Source organism: Sphaeramia orbicularis, chromosome 16 (genome assembly GCF_902148855.1).
Source record: "Sphaeramia orbicularis chromosome 16, fSphaOr1.1, whole genome shotgun sequence".
NCBI lineage: Eukaryota > Metazoa > Chordata > Actinopteri > Kurtiformes > Apogonidae > Sphaeramia > Sphaeramia orbicularis.
This window is the reverse complement of record NC_043972.1, coordinates 56,029,763-56,048,884: the sequence shown is the minus strand read 5'-3', so window position 1 is coordinate 56,048,884 and position 19,122 is coordinate 56,029,763. Positions and strand designations below refer to the sequence as shown.

The following is a 19,122-nucleotide window of genomic DNA, read 5'->3' as shown; positions in this document are numbered from 1 at the left end:
TCCACTTATCATTTATTCCACAGGTGTCAAACTCATCTTAGTTCAGGTTCCATGTTCAGCCCAATATGATCTGAAGTGGATCAGAACCAGGAAAATAAGATCAGAATAATAGAGAAAGAATGTCAATTACAAACTTTTGTCTATGTTTCAGAGTAAAAAAAGTCCAATTACATTTTTTTTCTTTCTTTTTTCTTTCTTTTTTTTTCTTCTTTTAGAATTAGAAAATTACATCTACAAACCATCCCTTAAAAATATGAACATTATGAACAACCGTGGGATGTATTATGAAAAAATAAGTGGAATAATAACACTATTGTGTCTCATTTTATCATTTACAACTTCATAACAACGTACAGATCCCAGTGAATCTACAAATACACAAAACATTTAATAACAGGCAGAATATTGGTCCAGTTACACTGATTTATATGAAGATATTTCAGGTTGGTCAGAATTGTAAAGATCATTAAAATAGTTTATGAAGGTAAAAATTTTCATGTAATTTTACATTTTTCTTCCACTAAAACAAATAGAAAACTGTGTAGTTTTCAGTCTTTGTGGATGTTCTGACAGTATTTTCCTGCTCTGAGCTCAGATGGAATTGGTCTATGTGTCCTCTGAACTCAAATGATTGTTCATATCTTCAGTGTCATTTGGACATTTCATAAACTCATCCCATGGGCCGGACCGGACCCTTTGGTGGGCCACTTTTGGCCCACGGGCCCCATGTTTGACAGCGGTGGTTTATTGGGTTCACCTTGATATTTGAACATTTGATGGGGTCCATTTCTGATTGTGTGTGCAGACATTTGTGCTGATATGTAGTGTTTGTGTGGTGCTTTTGAACTGGACTCATTTCTTTATTTAGTGTCATTTCACTCACACACACTAAACGTATTAGTGTCAGTTGTAAACTGTGCCGTTGTTGGGTCGGTCCAAAGTCAGCGCTCATGTCCAACATTACTGACCCCTGTCCAGAGAATCAGTGTGAAGTGGACCACAGAATGAGCCTTCAGAGCAGATCTAGTGTCTGTGTGCTACTGAATGAGTCCAGATGTGTCCCCTGGTGTTTGTGGGTTTAAGGCTGTTCTCAGATCAGTGTGTGAGGGCTGACAGCTGCTCCTGTGTGTGTGTCCATGGATGGGTGAGTGTTACTGCCTCCAACACTGGTCCAACAAACACCACAACATTTACAACCAGGCTCCAGCTCCACTAATCCAACACACATTTAGCTCCAAACCACTGGATTTACACTCAAACCACAGTTACTGAGCCCACAACAGCACTGTGGCACCAACCACAAGTCACACTGATGCATTGTGGGATACATGGGGTCACTACTGCACAGCAAAGCCCGGGAAACTGGCAAAATGGACGATGGCGCCGTTAGCATTGCTGCTAATGCTAATGCTAATCTATTGTCTCATTTGGGAGCCAGGGAAATTCCAAAACATGTACAGATGCATTGTGGGATTTGTACCTGTCTGAATCACTGATGGAGACAAAAAGACGGATTCACAACAGTGGAGAGAGACAGATTTGATTTAATTTGGATCGTATTTTACTGTCAACACACGACACAACTACACAAACACACAACACAACTACACACACACAACACAACTACACAAACACACACAAAACTACTACACAAACACACTACATTACTATAAAAACACACAACACAGCTACACACCACACAAACACACTGTGGATCCTGGTGTCCTCAGTGTAAATCCTGCAAACAGTGGTTCAGTGAATGTGGTTTTGAAGGTGTGGAGGTGGATCAGTTTGTCAGAGGAGACTCTGTAGAAGGACACAGATCCAGCAAGACAGTCCACATACACTGATACTGTACCAGAGGAAGAGGAGGAGGACTGAGGGTGGTCTGTGCATTTGTATTTATGCCAGACACTGTATCCACCTCTATAACACTCCAGACTCCAGGACTGATCGTTTCTTCCAAGCCCACAGTCATCACTAACTCCTTTCCTTCTGATTCCTCTGTAAGTCACTGATATATGAACGTTTCCACTCCACTGGACCTCCCAGTAACAGTGACCAGTCAGACCAGTTGAACACATCACCTGTACCCAGTCCTCAAATCTGTCCTGATGATCAGGATATGACTGAACCTCCTCCACTCGTTCCACCTTCTTGTTGTTTTCAGACAGTTTGAGGCGTTTGTTCACTGTGTTTGGATCCAGGGTGAGTTCACAGAAATCTGATGGACAGAAGAAAACATAATCCAGCCGCAGTTATTGATCAGTGATCAGCTGATTGACTGACAGTCTGATCACATCACTGGGTTCAATTCAACTGTTACTGATGATCACGTGTGAGTCTGACTCTGATCAATACTGATCAATAACAGATAAATTCAGTGTTTTATAGACAGATCTGTTGTTTCTGAGCACATTTTCACCAACAGACATTCAATAAAAACAGAATAGATTTAATTTTCCTGTTTGATTTTCCTGATCAGAAACAACAGATTCAACATTTTAAAGGACTGGATTTTCTTTCTTTGTCAAACAGAAAATCAAATGGTATTGAACATATTTTCAGTTCTTGACAGAAACACAAAAAATGGGACAAATGATGGATTTGAGCCCCGGGTTTAGATCAATTCAATATGTGAACCATTAAAGGAAGTGTTGAAAAGAACAAGTGAGTGGAAGTGTCCAAACGTGTGGATGGATTTGATAAGAGCATCATCCAAACAGTTCAGAGAGAGGCTGGATGGAGCTGACACACAAAACCATTCGGAGGTTTATGAGCAGGAATCTGCACTGAAGACAGTTAGAGGATGGAGCCAGTGTTCAACATGAAGGGTGAATGTTTCTGTCATGGTTTGGACTGGGCTCAGATGTCCCAACAGCTTCAGGGCTCTGATCAAATGTGTGTGTTTACAATCATGTTGACAGCAAGAAAAAAACCAACAACACAAATGGTCCAGTGAAGGACGGCCCACTGGAACAAACTGGTTTAATGGATCCACCACAGAACTGACATGTGGAAATGGACTAAAAACACATATGTGATAAATGTTGGATTGAGTTGATGAATCCATATAGAAGAGACAGGACCGAACCATGGACCGAACCACAAACTGAACAAAGGATGGACCACGGACCGGACCACGGACCGAAACAAGGACTTTCATTGGTTTGGTTTGGATTCATAGCATTTTATCTTTGGTTGAATGGTTGTTTTTGTTCAGTTCCTGCTAATGAATCTAATGTTGGATTTGTAGATTCCAATCTTCTCCACAGTGACTTTGACTGTTTACTAATTGGATCTAAACTCAGTACTTTTGGTCACTGAATCAGATTCTTTATCTGATGGATAATAATAGTTTGTAGAAGTGTTTTGGTGGTTTCATCTGAGTTTGTTCCTCAGACAAACTTCTCATCCTGATGAACTCTATTGTGTTTTGGATCTTCTTGGTTGTATTTGTATTCTTTGTCCCACAGTGACAGTACAGACTGTAAATGTGCATAAAGACACTAGAGCTCTGATATGCACTAAACAGTCTGGGACTGGACCTGAGGACTCACTGCTCAGGGTATGTGGGTCCATGTGGTACCAGTCCTGACCAGTCAGCTATCAGCTCATCCCTCCACTAAACTGACTGTCTTCATGAACACTTTAGATGTTTAGAATGTGGAACCAGGTCCTGGTTTGGGTTCAGGTTGGTTTTAATCAATCTAATGAAATCACACTTACATCTCCTCTGTGTCAACCATCGGACTCCAGCAGGATCCAACCTGAAAGGAGGAGGAGGGTCAGAGCAGCTGGAAACATGGACATTCCATCACTCTGATCCACTGAAGTTTTTCTGTTCACATCCACTAAATGGTTCCTTCTGAATCACTGACTGAGTCTGTTTGTCTTTGAACATGGGCTGGACCTTCATACAGGATGGATCCCAGCTCTCACAGATGGTTCCTGTCAGCTCTACCTGTTCTATCTGCCATTATCTGTGGATGCATCAGCTCAGTCCATACCTGACAGTGTCCAGTCTCCAGTGTGGATCCTCCACTAGAGCAGACAGCTCCTGTCCTGAGGCTCCTGGATGGTTGTAGCTCAGGTCTAGCAGTCTGAGATAGGACGGATTGGACTTCAGGGCTGAGACCAGAGAAGAACATCCTTCCTCTGTGATCAGACATCCTGACAATCTGCAACACAAAACATCACATCCATCAACTGAGGATGGAGATCAGTGGAGTTGGAGTCATTGAACAGAGTCTGTGAATGCATGGGACTTCACCAACATGACTTCAATGTGTAAAGTCTATGAGTTCCAGACTCTGAACACAGTTGAAGATCAGTAGAACTGGTCTGGAGTTCAACACAAACAACCACTGACAAGTTCAATCCATCCAACAACTGGAGACAAACATTGAAATGATGTGTTGTGTTCTTTGTTGAACCCTGACCTGAGAGTGTCCAGTCTGCATCCTGGACTCTTCAGTCCATCTGACAGGATCTTCACTCCCGAATCCTTCAGGTCATTGTTGCTCAGATCCAGATTCATCAGACTACAGGACTGGGATCTGAGAACTGAGGACAGAGCTTCACAGTTTCTGTCTGACAGGTTACAGCCACTGAGTCTGGAGAAGACAGATGAGATTAGTGTTGAAATGAATGAAGATGAGTTTGGACTAAAGTACAGTCAGAGTGAACACAGATCTCATTGTTTACAACAGACACAGTCAAGTATTAGTGCCACATGTTTCATGTACAAACTAACGCATTCGACCAGGCATCACCAAATGGCGGACCATTGTCCAGACCCCGACCCAGTGATGGTTCTGTCCGGACCCGCAACCAATCTCTGATAAATTCACTAGAATAGATCATTTTCATTGAGTATTTTTTCTGACGGTGGCAGCTATAGACAGCGGGTGCTGCTACTCCAGTTAATGCGACAGTAGCCTCACTCAGATGAGCCAATCAAATTGCTTGTTTATGCTGTGCGGCACACACCTAGAGACAGTGATGACAACACGTCTCGCTCCTAAACAAGGAAAGTTGATGCAGAAAACCGTTGTTTTTTAGGGCGCTTTTACAGTGCGTACTTGAGTTTGTACTATACTTGGATACGTTCACACCTTTCCTGCAGATGTTGCATTCACAAGCACGTGCCACGGCCCGTGCCCAAGTACGAGTGGGTGTTACAGGGCCCAAACAGTAGGTGGCAGTGTGGAGGGGATTCTGTCCTACAAACGCAAAAGTCAGAAGAAGACAAACCCTTGCCTATCTGTTATTAGCCTGTTTGAGGCAAAGAGAAGAAGAGTTTATTCACCTCTGTTTGCACTTTTTTATTCATTTTATTCTGAGGTTTCTGTTTTCTTTCATCTGAAATAAAGGCCTTAAATGCATTTGCCTGGGACTACTTTTACTTATGGTAACAGAGCTAGCTGTGAACTCTGTTAAACATTTCCTGCATTAATAAATTGACAATACAGTTTTTCCCAGTTGCTAAAACACAAAAGACAATTCTCTAAACCAAATGACCAGTCCTCTAAACACATTTAATAAAAGTAGCCCCTGTTTGCCAAAACCATAAACACATTTCACCTAAAGACACAATTCACAAAACACATCCTCCTTTTTTCATAAATCTAAACACATTTTGTCTTGCTAAAACACAAGTTGCAAAAAAACTCTGCTCAAATTCTCAAATAAAGCTCATGTGATGCAAAATACTTGCCACAGTCAACAAAATTTGAACACAATGAACATACCTGGCTTCAGTCATTAAACACAACGACTCAAAATTGAAGACACTTGTTGCAAATGATGTGATTACACCTATAAAAGCCAGTTCAGAGTGAAGAGCTTACTGAAGGTTCAAACAAACACAATGGACAGGCAGAGGAAGAGGAGTGCAACAACGTGATGCCACATAATATATGTGTGTGTGGGATAAATACTGTAAATAAACATGAAAAGCACTCAGAGAGCGCAGACTTCCGCCAAGACAGACCTCCACCCCCCCCACCCCCCCCGTGTTTGTTTGTTTGCTTGTTAGGAAGACAACTCAAAAAATTATGAACGGATTTTCATGAAATTTTCAGGAAATGTTGATTCTGGCACAAGTAACAAATGATTACATTTTGGTGGTGATTGGGGGTGGGGGGTGGGAGGGCCCACGAGGGGGCCCCACTGATCGGCCTTGGCAGAGGTCTGCGCTGTCTTTTCTAGAAAAGCACTTGGACAGCGCAGACCTCTGCCAAGGCCGATCAGTGCCCCCCCCCCCCAATCACCACCAAAATTTAATCATTTCTTACTTGTGCCAGTATCAACATTTCCTGAAAATTTCATGAAAATCCATCCATAGCTTTTTGAGTTATCTTGCTAACAATCAAACAAACATGCACGCACGCATGCACACAAAGCAAAATGATCACAATACCTCCTGGCAGAGGTAAAAATATCACACCCTGAACATTGTTTTCACTGAGTATTGTTGTGTGTACTGGAACCTCTGTAGTGTTTGCATAGAGTAGTGATACAGTTCAGTAGCGTACATACTGTATTTTCTGTAGATTTACATACTGTTCATATGAAACAGAGATCTATGAAGGCCCACTACTTTACAGTGATATATTCTGAGAACAGATGCTGTAAGGTTTCTAAAAATATGCTTTGGCAGTTGTGGATAAAAAGAACATTCTCACACACTGAACACTGTGTTTTCAGTTGTTTTTTTGTAGTGTGTAATGATGTGTATAGTGTTTAAATTTTTGAAGGCTTGAGCAGCTGTTTTGGAGTGAAAGTTTAAATTTTGAAGAGAGAAGGTGTAGTTTTGTTTATGTAGCTTTAGAAAAGTGTGCTGTGTTTAGAGTTTTGGAAAAATGGAGGAAAATTTTGTGAAATGTGTTTTAGCAGTTGAGAAAAACTGTAAAAGAATGAAAACATATAAATCCACTGTGTCTGACCTGAGAGTGTCCAGTCTGCATCCTGGACTCTTCAGTCCATCTGACAGTATCTTCACTCCTGAATCCTTCAGGTCATTGTTGCTCAGATCCAGAAGTGTCAGACTACAGGACTTGGATCTGAGAACTGAGGACAGAGCTTCACAGCTTCTCTCTGACAGGTTACAGCCACTGAGTCTGGACAAAACAAAAGGGATGAGTATAAAGTTATTGATCTGGTTGAAATGAGAGATCCATATTTGAGATGTTTGATCAAACTGCTTGTTCTCACAGAGCTTTGTTGGAGGCTTTGACCACTGACAGCAGCCTTAGAAGAACCTCCTCTGAACCAGAGTATTCCTTCAGGTCAAACACATCCAGGTCTTCTTCTGATGACAGTAAGATGAAGGCCAGAGCTGACCATTGAGCAGGAGACAGTTGTTCTGTGGACAGACGTCCTGATCTCAGGTACTGTTGGATCTGATCCACCAGAGATCCATCCTCCAGTTCATTCAGACAGTGGAACAGGTTGATGCTTCTCTCTGCAGACACATTCTCACTGATCTTCTTCTTGATGTACTCAATAGTTTTCTGGTTTTTCTTTGAGCTGCTTCCTGTTGGTTTCATCAGACTGTGTAGGAGACTCTGATTGGTCTGCAGTGATAGGCCCAGGAGGAAGCGGAGGAACAGGTCCAGGTGTCCATTTGGACTCTGTAAGGCCTCGTCCACAGCGGTCTGGTACAACTGGAAAGATTTGACCTTTGATAGTTTAGACCAAACAGATGTTTGTTCTTCTGACAGCAGATTGACTCCACTGTTGATGAAGGTCTGATGGACATGAAGAGCAGCCAGAAACTCCTGGACACTCAGATGGATGAAGCAGAACCTCTGGTCCTGGTACAGTCCTCTCTCCTCTTTGAAGACCTCTGTGAACACTCCTGAGTACACTGAGGCTGAGCTGATATCGATGCCACACTCTGTCAGGTCTGATTCATAGAAGATCAGGTTTCCTTTCTTCAGCTGCTCAAAGGCCAGTTTTCCCAGAGACTCAATCATCTTCCTGGTCTCTGGACTCCAGAGTGGCTCGGTCTCAGACCTTCCATCATACTTGATGCTCTTGACTTTGGCCTGAACCACCAGGAAGTGGATGTACATCTCAGTCAGGGTCTTGGGCAGTTGTCTTCTCTCTGTGGTCTTCAACACGTCCTCCAGAACTGTAGCAGTGATCCAGCAGAAGACTGGGATGTGACACATGATGTGGACGCTTCGTGACGTCTTGATGTGGGAGATGATTGTGTTGGTCTGTTCTTCATCTGTGAACCTCTTCCTGAAGTACTCCTCTTTCTGTGGGTCAGTGAACCCTCTGACCTCTGTCACCATGTCAACACACTGAGCAGGGATCTGATTGGCTGCTGCAGGTCGTGTGGTTATCCAGAGGCGAGCGGAGGGAAGCAGGTTCCCCCTGATGAGGTTCATCAGCAGCACATCCACTGAGGTGGACTCTGTAACATCAGTCAGGATCTGAGTGTTGTTGAAGTCCAGAGGAGGTCGACACTCATCCAGACCGTCCAAGATGAACACCACCTGGAGGTCTTCAAAGATCCAGATTCCTGCTTCTTTGGTTTCAGTGAAGAAGTGATGAACCAGTTCCACCAAGCTGAACTTCTTCTGTTTCAGCCCATTCAGCTCTCTGAAGGTGAATGGAAATATGAAGTGGATGTCCTGGTTGGCTTTGTCTTCAGCCCAGTCCAGACTGAACTTCTGTGTGGACACTGTTTTCCCCGATGCCAGCCACGCCCTTTGTCAGCACTGTTCTGATTGGTTCATCTGTGTCAGCTGGTGTTTTAAAGATGTCTTCACATGTGATGGTTGTTGGTGGTCTGTGTGGGTTCCTGGATGCTGTTTCAATCTGTCTGACCTCATGGTCCTGGTTGACCTCTGTAGCCCCTCCCTCTGTGATGTAGAGCTCTGTGTAGATCTGGTTCAGGAGGGTTTTGGGGTTTCCTGCTTTAGCGATGCCCTCAAACACACACTCAAACTTCTGCTGCAGGTTACGTTTCAGTTTCTGCTGAACTCCAGACTGACTTCCTGAATGCAGACCCAGATAAAACCATCAGTCTCACAGTAAATCAAGTATTTTCATCTGTTCAATCTGTACAGAATGGTCTTACTGCGGTGCAGACGCTCAGCCAGCTCCTCCTGCTTCATCCTCCTCAGGAAGTTCAGTGTGATCTTCAGAAAAGCCTCTGAGCTCCTCCTCTGCTCTTCATCCTCATCACTCAGACTCTCTAAGCATTGTGGGTAATCTGTACTCAGAACCTGGTGGAACTTCTTCAGTTCGTTCTTGACAAAAGTGCAGATGTTCTCCTCCAGCAGCTGGAACACAAAACATGATGAAAGACACAAAGTCCAACATGGACCAAAGCTCAGGTCCATGTTGGACACAGTGATGTCCACTGGTCTGAAACCAGCAGCAGGAGATGATTGGACAGAACAGATGGACCAGTAGATGTTGGACATGTACACACCTTAAATATGGAGTCCAGCTGAGTCTGATCCTGTAGACCAGTGGGAACCTCTGAGCTCTGCTGCTCCACTCTGTGGACCAAACATCAACAATGAGCTCACATTATGTCTGTTCACACTGACACCAACAGGTGGACACACCTGGACGTCAACATGAGTCACATGACCCCCTGTAGGGGGAAAGGTGTCCTGGTCCTGCTGATCCCACTGAGAATCAACATCTCAGTCTGTTTGGAGCTTCACACTCACTGGGTTTAGTTGATCTCATCAACATTTGGATTAAACCAACAGCTCTGTCCTAACAATGTGTCTCCTCACCATCTGCACTCACAACATATGATACAAAGGTGTTCAATGGACCAGGAATCAACCCTGGACTCTGATCCAGTATCATCCAGGACCAGGTCCCACTACAACAACAGGTTTTCTTTGATCAGGTTTAGTGTGATTCTCCTGCCAGTGTCTGAACCATAGACTGAAGAAAAAGACCATGTGACGTCGATGGTGCAAAAGGACTAACTTTAGATGAAACATAGAACGCCAAGTTAGGACTGACTGAGCTGAAAACCCTGTAGGTGAATCTGGACCAGATCTGAGGTTCACTTACTGAGTCTCTGAAACACGTCCTGTTTTAAAACATATTGGGAGAAACATGGAGTCATCACTCTTCATGGACACACAGCTGGGTCCAGGTCCAGGTCCAGCTCCAGCTCCAGGTCCAGCTCCAGGTCCAGGTCTGTGAACATTGATGGTACACTGGTTTTAGTGCTGAACTCTGACATTAAACTGTGGTCTTAGTGTGATTCACATCCTACTGCAGAAAAATCCATTTTCTGTGTGGACGTTAAATGAGATGCTGTTCTCTGTCAAATGTTTTCTGACTCTGCTGTGACCTCTGACCTCTGACCTGAGGCTCACATGTGAGGACTCAGGGTCCAGGTCTAAGATAAGAATGTGTTAAAGCTGAACCAGATCTTGGAGGAAGACTTGGAGGAGGACAGATGGGACAACCCTCTACACAGAGTGAATGACAGTACTTCCTGTGCCAAACTAAGAGGGATATAATTCAAGAACTTACGTCGCATTCCTTTCTCCAAAACAAGACTGGCTAAAATATACGCTAACACAGATGCCAGCTGTGACAGGTGTGGAAACACTCCTGCTGACTGAACCCATATGTTTTGGTCATGCCCAGCCCTGACATCGTATTGGTCTGCGATCTTTAGAACACTGTCAGAGGACCTTAATATCACTGTCCAACCCAGTGCAGTAATGGCTGTGTTTGGAACCACAGATAGAAGACGTCCTACCATCAGGAAAAGACATAAAATCATCGTCACTTTCACAACACTGCTGGCATGGAGAAGAATATTATAGCATTGGAAATCTAAAAACCCACCTTATGTGTCTCTGGTTTCATGACCTAATGCAATTAATACAGTTAGAAAAAATTAAATCCGAACTCAGAGGATCTAGGGACACATTCTTGTCTGTATGGGATCCAGTGTTGACATATGTGTGTAAACTGCCTATTCTACAGCCCTCTTACATTTGTACTTAAATTTTTTGTCCATGTAAATCAAAACATATACTGCACGGCTATAACAGCGGTGAACCTATGTATACATTTTAATTTAATTTAATTTAATTTAATTTAATTTAATGTTTTTTCTTCCTTTCTCTAACTGTGCATTTGGTGTCCTGTATGTTCTTGGAAGGGTGGGGGGTGAATTATGGGAAGAAAAAAGAGCAAATAGGGGATGAGCATTGTTTGAGGGAACTTTTGCGATTGTCATATGAACACTATGTACCATGTGGATATATGCACCATGTAACATTTACGTTCCATAAGTAAAATCAAATATTTAAAAAGCTGAAACAGATCAGTGGACCCTCAGACCTAAACTCAGACTGAGCTCTATGAGTCATTTATCTGCACCTTGTATGTTCGTCCACCGAGGGTCACTCAGTGCTGTTCTGATACTGACGTTCACTTACTGAGAATCAGAAAAATGTCCTCTTTTAAAAAGCAGTGGGAGTTCCATGGAGTCATCACTCTTCATAGAAACACAGCTGGGTCCAGATCCAGGTCCAGGTCTGGGTCCCAGTTCTGTTCCAGGTCCTGTAGGGGGCCTGTGGGTGGTCTTCCAAGGCGGGGCTCCCTCCTCTCTGTCCTCACTCTGATCCATTCTGCTGAATCCACATCAGAACACAAACCATCAGTCCAGACCTGAATCCACACTGATTCATCCTTTACATGATAAACAGCAGCTCAATCTACTTTTATTTTGAAAGGATTCACAGGAAGTGTTAGTGTCCTGTTGTGTCTGGCTTTTATCTGTAGACGACTGAGGAAGGTCTGGGTGAGGAAGTCTTTAATCCTCTAGGGTTGAAATTCTGAAAATTATTGTTGGTTTTGAGTCAAACTGAAGACGTTTGAGAGATAAATGTAGAAAAACAGACGTATGATGATTTAATATCAGTTATTTTCTATGTACATTTTTAGCTGGAGGGTCTCCAGAGGGCAGTAAATGTACAGGGATGCAGAAGGGTTCATCTGCACAGTCATTATCACTATAAAAACACAATCACATGTTCCTGTTTATTGGTTTTATGGGAACTGTTCCTTTCCAGAGAAGTTTGACCACATTATTATCAAAATCTAAAGAACCAAACAGATTTTTTTGGTTTAGTTTTCACTTTTCTAGGTCTGAAGTTGTGGAGTTCAGGAGGAAACAGAAGATAGAGGAAGTGTTGGATTGTGAGTTTAAAACCATGTTGATCAGAATGATCAAAACTCCACTGAATATTGATTATAGGTATTATCAAATAATGGATGATCTGGAAATGTCTGAGCATTTGGTGCTCTGATCATGTTCTTTGTTCTATCAGAGAAGAGGAACTCACCTTTGGTTTAGTCCACATGAGAAAAAAACTTTTTTTTTTTTGTCTGAAGTTGATGGATCATATGTTATTGTTTGGTTTAGATTGAGGAATGTTTAGTTTGTTCATTGTGCAAATAAAGGTTTTGAAAAATAGAATAAAAATCTCTCTCTCTCTCTCTCCCCCTCACTTAACCCTTTCTCTTCTGTTGCTGTCTGTGAATTGCTTTCTGCTTTATTCCTCCTCTATCTGTAAAGTGTCATCAGATACTTTTGTTCTCATGTGCTTCTATATAAATCAAATTGGATTTGATTTGATTTCAAAGTCCTTAAATCCAGACCTGTTAGGTTTTCATTCTGTTCCTCTGGGTTAAAGTTTTGAATCTGATTAATTTTGTAAATGTGTCCAGTGTTTTCAGGCTCTGTTTTAATACCATTAAATCTACTCATAACTATAAACATGGACTTTGAGTTGGCAGAGACTGATGGGTCATAAAGTCAAAGAACATCAGATAATATTAACAGGATCTGGTTCCAACACCATATTTTATGACCCTGTATCAGGAACATTTGAACTGTAAGAACAATAACATGGCAATAACAGATGAGAATAAAAGGGGACTTTGAACAGCAGTAAAAACAAAACAACACATGATATTACTTACTTTGTCTGAACACATGAAGAAATGCTGCTGGATTTGAAGGTTAATGATCCCATAAACACCCAGTGCTATGTGTGTGGCACTTCCAAAATATTTTTTTCTCTGTATGTAACTTTTCTTAAGTGATTTATCACAATTTAACATAACATAATCCTCTGTATTTTGTGTTTTTTTTTTCAGTGAACATCAGATATTTTCCTATATTTAATTGATTGATTATGTAGATGTTCATAAAACCTCAGATTAAAGTTGAGGGTTATTATATCAAAAACAGAAAACTGAAGAAAAAGTGACTTTTTCTGCAACATGTCATTAACTGAACATAAATTAAACATTTCAATCCACTGATGTTGTCCCAACTCCATGGGTTTTACTGGTGAATAAATGTTGTAGAAGATGACGGTGTTTCCATGGTAACTACGGAGCCTCTGAATGTCCAAATGGGTCATATCTGATGACCATGAAAAGATGAATAACTGTATTTTACACTAATTATTGACATATATTGATAGGATTAATGGATCAACATGGATTAAACAGTTTAGATCAGTAGATGTTTTGGTCGTCGTTGGCTGTTTGGGTTTTTATGGGTTAATGATTCTTTCTATAGAGTGAGTCATGTGACGGATTCAGACACAGATCACACAGTGCATGGAATCACAGTTTTTCTATTGTGTGATTGGATGTAATTCAGACTTTGTCCTTTCATTAAAAGTTCTTAAACCAGATCACATTCTTCTGTCCATCCTCCGTCACTCACCTCAGAATCACATTATTGCACCAATAGTTCGTATGTTTGGACACAAAAACGTCACTGTAGTAACTGAAGGTCCAAGTTCACATTCACTGACCTTACAGTGTAATAAGACTAATACTTTGAATCATAATTAAAGACTTTATCTATCAATCAATCAATCAGATTTTGTGGATATAGCACCCTATCATAATAAAGTTGATGTCATGACTCTTTCTACTCAGGGCTGGTCTAAACCAGATGAATAAACCCATTCACAGACATTTATCAGCACAGTTTATAGTTTCACTGACATGTGAATCTCAGTGTCAGAGTTGATGTTGATCTGAGTAACAAATGTTTTCTGAGTAAAGAACAAACTGACAGATCAGACCACCAGGTTATCATCATATATAACAGATGCACAGTATTCAACAGATGGGTGATGATAAAATACATGGTTTAAAAGTCATAAAACAATGACACAGATAAAGATAAAAGATCCTGCTGTGAAATAGTCAAACCCATGTTTGAACTGACGTCCTGTTTGTGTGTAAGTGATAAACACTTGAACACCTGAAGGATTCCAGACAGTTTGTGTGTTTTCCATTTACTGATAATGGACCAAACCGGCTCAGATCCATGTTCAGAGGAGAAAGGAGGAGGAAAGCCTTCAGTTCTTACCTTCACTGTGGTTCCAGATGGTCTGGGACTGAGGTTTACACACACTAAGGTTGAACCTGAGGAGGGGAGGGGCTTCTGTGGTCACATGGTCAGGTCTAGATAGCTCAGGAACAACAAAGAACCGGTCCCTGTTTGTTGTCCTTGGCATACGGTTTCATATCTTGATGGCCTCTTTGATCCAGCAATGGTACACTGTTAGACTGGATAAGTTGAGTTTACTTAAAAAATGTGAGGAAACCAGTTTTAGACTTAATATCATTAGTTCATTGTACTCAATTCCAAGTTGATTTAAATTAAATGTTTTGCAATACAAATGGCTTTGTAGAATTATTACACTTAATATATTGAGTTTATGACACTTAATTCCAAGTTCATTTAATTCAAAATCAAAAGCAGTATTAATTTCAATAAACAAAAAAAACAACTACCAAAATTAATTTCTTTTTCTTTTTTCTTTTACTGTAGAAGTTTTAACTTCAAACTACAACATGAAAGTCATGGAACATAATGTTTTGGCTATATAACCAGATGTTTCCAGCCTTTCTCTCTATGAGAGCATGTTTCTGTCTAGTGAACGAATGCTTTGCCCTATTCCAAACTCAGGTTGGAAGGTCCATGCTTTAACAAACAACCTTAAATCACTAGCTCCTGAGAACATATTTCACATAAAACATGAAAAAGTTTTGCACCAACATTTCCTCAGCTCTTTCACAATAGTACTTCTGCTGCTTAAACAACTGAATTACAACAAGTGACATCAAAATACTGACAATATGGATTAATATGCTGGCTATTCCTCTGTTTTAATTAAACTGACCTGGTTGACAAAATAACACATTTCAAACAATGAAATGACAGCAACTGGATCAACAACCCATGATATCAGTACTAATGTCATAAGACATAAAGGGCAAACAGTGCACAAACAGCATCACACTTTTTGAAAAGTGCAATATGAAAAACAAACCACCTGGTACCTGGAGCAGTCGCATAATTATTTGAAATCCTATTTTAGACTTAAAGCTGGTTTTTCACCTGGTTCAAATCATGATCAGCTCATCATCAAGCTCTGCAGAACCTGATAACAATGGAATGGCTTCCAGGTGTGATGGAAGAGGGAAATATCTAAAACATGCAGAGTAGCAGCCCTCGAGAACCGGAGGTGGACACCCCTGTGTTAGAAGTAGCCCCTCCTCCCCCACTAAAACATAAAATCAACCATTGAAATGGTAAATTGTAAAATACACTGTCAAAATAAAGTTTCCCACAAACAGCTAGATCTACAAAGTCCCAGACACATGAAGCTGACTTCAGAGATTAAATCTCAACTGCAGTTCAGTTTGTGATTTGGAGCAAAAGATGCAACTGCTCATATGTACAAGTTAAACAACTTAGTGGAGATAAAAAGGTGTAGTCACAACTTAAACTTAATGATTTAAATCCATTCAACTTAAACTTTTTCATACTTTTGACTTTGTCTACAAATTAGTAGAAAATACTTAACATTTTACAATAATGTAATTAAACTTATATCACTTAAGCACATTATGATTAAAGCATTTTAGTAAATACAAAGCCTGGGCTTACAGTGTACTAGTTACTTTCAGCACAGATGACCCTGGTGTTATTCCAGTCATGGTGTGATTTTCTCTCTTGTAGTGGTTGGATGTGGCTGATTTGAGGTTCTCTTGATGAATTTGTTCTTTTGCTGCTCTTGTTTGTCTGTGTGTTGTTTCCTTTTCACATTCTGTCTGGTGTTCTTTCTTTCATATTCCAAATGGTCTCCCTGTTTCTCCTACATAGGTTTTATTACATGATAAACATTGAATTTCATATATGACGTCACATTTCTGTTCTTGGTGTATTTTATCTTTGGGTTTGACCAGTAGTTGTTGGAGTTTTGTTTGTGGTTTGGTTTCAGTAAAGGATAGTGGATAGTTCTTTAATTACTTCTGCCAGATGTTCATTCATCCATTTTGTGAACTGCTTACTCATTGTGAGGAGCTTTTCCTGGTTATCAGTGGTCAAAGGTGGAACAGCCTGGACTGTCACTGTAGCTGACAAACAAACAACCATTCATACCTACGTCTGATTCACACAGACCCATGAACCTTATGGTGCGTGTGTTTGGATGGTGGGAGGACCAGAGTACCTGCACAGAGCCACACACTGATGCCCAAAAAGATTTAGCAACTTTTCAGAATACCCTAACAACAAATTTAGCTACTTTTCAAACTTGTTTGGAAACGTTTACCAACCAAAGTGCTGTATAATTTTTATCTAATTACGAATTAAGAGGCTGGCTAATTACTTATAATTAAAATATTAAACATATAATCAGGGCCGTGCAGAGAGCTATAACTTCCAGGGGCTCAAACTTCCAAAAGGGCACATGAAAACGAATAACTACCAATTACAAAGTTCACATTTACAAGCAACATTATTAATCCACAGCAAGTCAAAGACTGACCAAATGGTCCAGATCAATGTCCTCAATACTGGGTGTGTCCTCCCTGAGCCCTAACACAGGCTGTGCACCTTCTGCACATACTCTGGATTCACCTCCTGATCCTATCTGGGGGATGTTGTCCCACTCTTCCTGAAGGGCCTGGATGAGCATCTGGCGGTTGCCAGGTGCTGGACACCGAGCATACACGGATCTACCAAGAATATCCCACAGATGTTCAATGGGATTGAGATCTTTGACTTGCTGTGGATTAATAATGTTGCTTGTTGCTAAATATGAACTTTGTTGAACTCCCCTTTGTCATATTTTACATTATCCTCTGGATACTCATCCACTGTTTTGTTGTTTGTTGTATTTTGTTTGTTAATTAAATGTTTTTTTTAAGAACAAGAAAGAATTTTTTTTTCATATTTAATAAAATGGTGTGAAATGGCATCACATAGAATATGTGATAAGTTTCTTTTGATGTTCAGTTTCTATAGAAGTGGAAATAAAGATGTAATGTGTAGAAGTTTTTGTGTGTTAATACCCTGCAAAAATCTAAATCTTACCAGGTGTATTTTTCTCATTTCTAGTCAAATTATCTCATCACACTTAAAATAAGACAAAATCACCTAAAGAGTAACTTTTCAGTGAGATATAAGAACTTGGTTTTAGAAAATAGATCTGGAAAATCTTATTTCAAGAAATCTTAGTAAGATAATTTTCACTTGTTCCACTGGCAGATTTTTTTGCTTAATTCAAGATTTTTTTTTGCTCAATTCACCAAAAAAATCTGCCAATGGAACAAGTGAAAATTATCTCGGTAAGATTTCTTGAAATAAGATTTTCTAGATCTATTGTCTAAAAATAAGTTCTTTTATCTCCCTTACAAGTTCCTCTGTAGGTGATTATGTCTTATTTTAAGTGTGATAAGATATTTTGACTAGTAAATGAGAATAATACACTTGGTAAGATTTGGATTTTTGCAGTGCAAGTCCAAGACAAATTCTTAAAAACAGATGTTAAATTATGTATAAAAGCATGACAGTGAATGTTAATAACTAGAAATACCTTCATTTTACATCTGGTTTTACACCTACTTTTACAGTGAAACATTGAATATTTAGTTTCTTTTCATTCTAGGACATATTTATGATGATATTTAGGTTTTCCACAGTTAAGAAATAACCATGTAGAGGAAGTGTTAACCCAAGCCAAACCATTTAACATTACATGATAATAATAAAGTTTATATTGTAGTATTTCTAACTGTATCATTTAATATTGAGCAGGTTGATGGGAATATTTGTGGAGGTTTGTGGTTATTTCAAATAAGATTCACTCAAGATGTTTGAGGCGAACACGGATATTACGATAATCGATCCAGCAGTTTCTGAAACAAAAGCAGAAATGTCAAAGTGTTGGCACTGATGAAAGAGTCGGGGGATTTTACATAAGTTTTATGACTCTTGTACACCAAAAGGGCCGGATTTAGGAATTGGATGAGAAGAAGACTTGGATGTGTTTTATTTTTATGCAATTTTATGTCAGTTTAGCAGAATTTAATTACTTCAGCACATTTTAACCCATTAAGACCCAGTGGTACTTTTATGGCAGCTTCTAAATGATTTTTTTTTTCTCTCTTTTTAACATTTCTCATGTGATTTATCACCATTTATTATAATAAAAACCTCTGTGTTTTGCATTTTTCAGTGTAAATCACTTCCTTTAACCTATATTTAATTTACTGATCATGTAGATGTTCATTAGAGCTCAGAGTAAACTTAAAGGTATTATGCAAAAACAGAGAAAACTGAAGAAAAAGTGGCTGTTTCAGCAAGTGAGGACTATTACCATGTGTTAGAATTTTGCGGCTAAAACTCAACAGTTTATGGAAATAAAACAGAAGCAAATCTGTGTGAGTGCTTCAGCAGGACTCAGACTCAGGTGGACACCCAGCTGTTAGAGTGTGCTAGTCTGGGAGCTCATTCCATGACGTGACGATGATATTGAATTATTTACTCACTTACCATCGGTTTTTGGCCCCAAAACTATAGTTGTTGAAGAATAGGACCAGGACCAAAAGAGACAAGTGAATGTTTTGGGCAGATAGCGGGGTGGACTCTCACGTACCTGGAATCACAGCACTTCCCTCCTCCTCATTCATTCTCCAGACCGCATGACATGCGCGCGCGTGTGTGTGTGTGTGTGTGTGTGTGTGTGTTGCAAGCAAGGTTGCACAGGAGGAAGGGGTGGAGCG

General features: G+C 40.3%; 2 protein-coding genes and 1 pseudogene across 2 annotated transcripts in view; 1 reads left to right on the top strand and 2 right to left on the bottom strand.

Annotated features, from left to right (window-relative positions):
- Positions 1–10,168, bottom strand: part of LOC115435242 (NACHT, LRR and PYD domains-containing protein 4E-like) — a 42,261-nt gene extending 32,093 nt beyond the window's left edge. The window contains 7 exon segments of the mRNA XM_030157523.1: positions 4,443–4,616; positions 6,951–7,124; positions 7,219–8,708; positions 8,710–9,014; positions 9,098–9,302; positions 9,455–9,524; positions 10,060–10,168. Of these exon segments, the coding sequence (XP_030013383.1) occupies positions 4,443–4,616; positions 6,951–7,124; positions 7,219–8,708; positions 8,710–9,014; positions 9,098–9,302; positions 9,455–9,524; positions 10,060–10,124 (2,483 nt within the window). The 5' untranslated portion in view covers positions 10,125–10,168.
- Positions 1–19,122, top strand: part of LOC115436275 (zinc finger protein 664-like) — a 1,196,486-nt pseudogene that overhangs the window by 174,769 nt on the left and 1,002,595 nt on the right.
- The window catches only part of LOC115436284 (zinc finger protein 345-like), a 589,760-nt gene that overhangs the window by 555,471 nt on the left and 15,167 nt on the right, over positions 1–19,122 (bottom strand). The gene's annotated exons all lie outside the window — the stretch shown is intronic.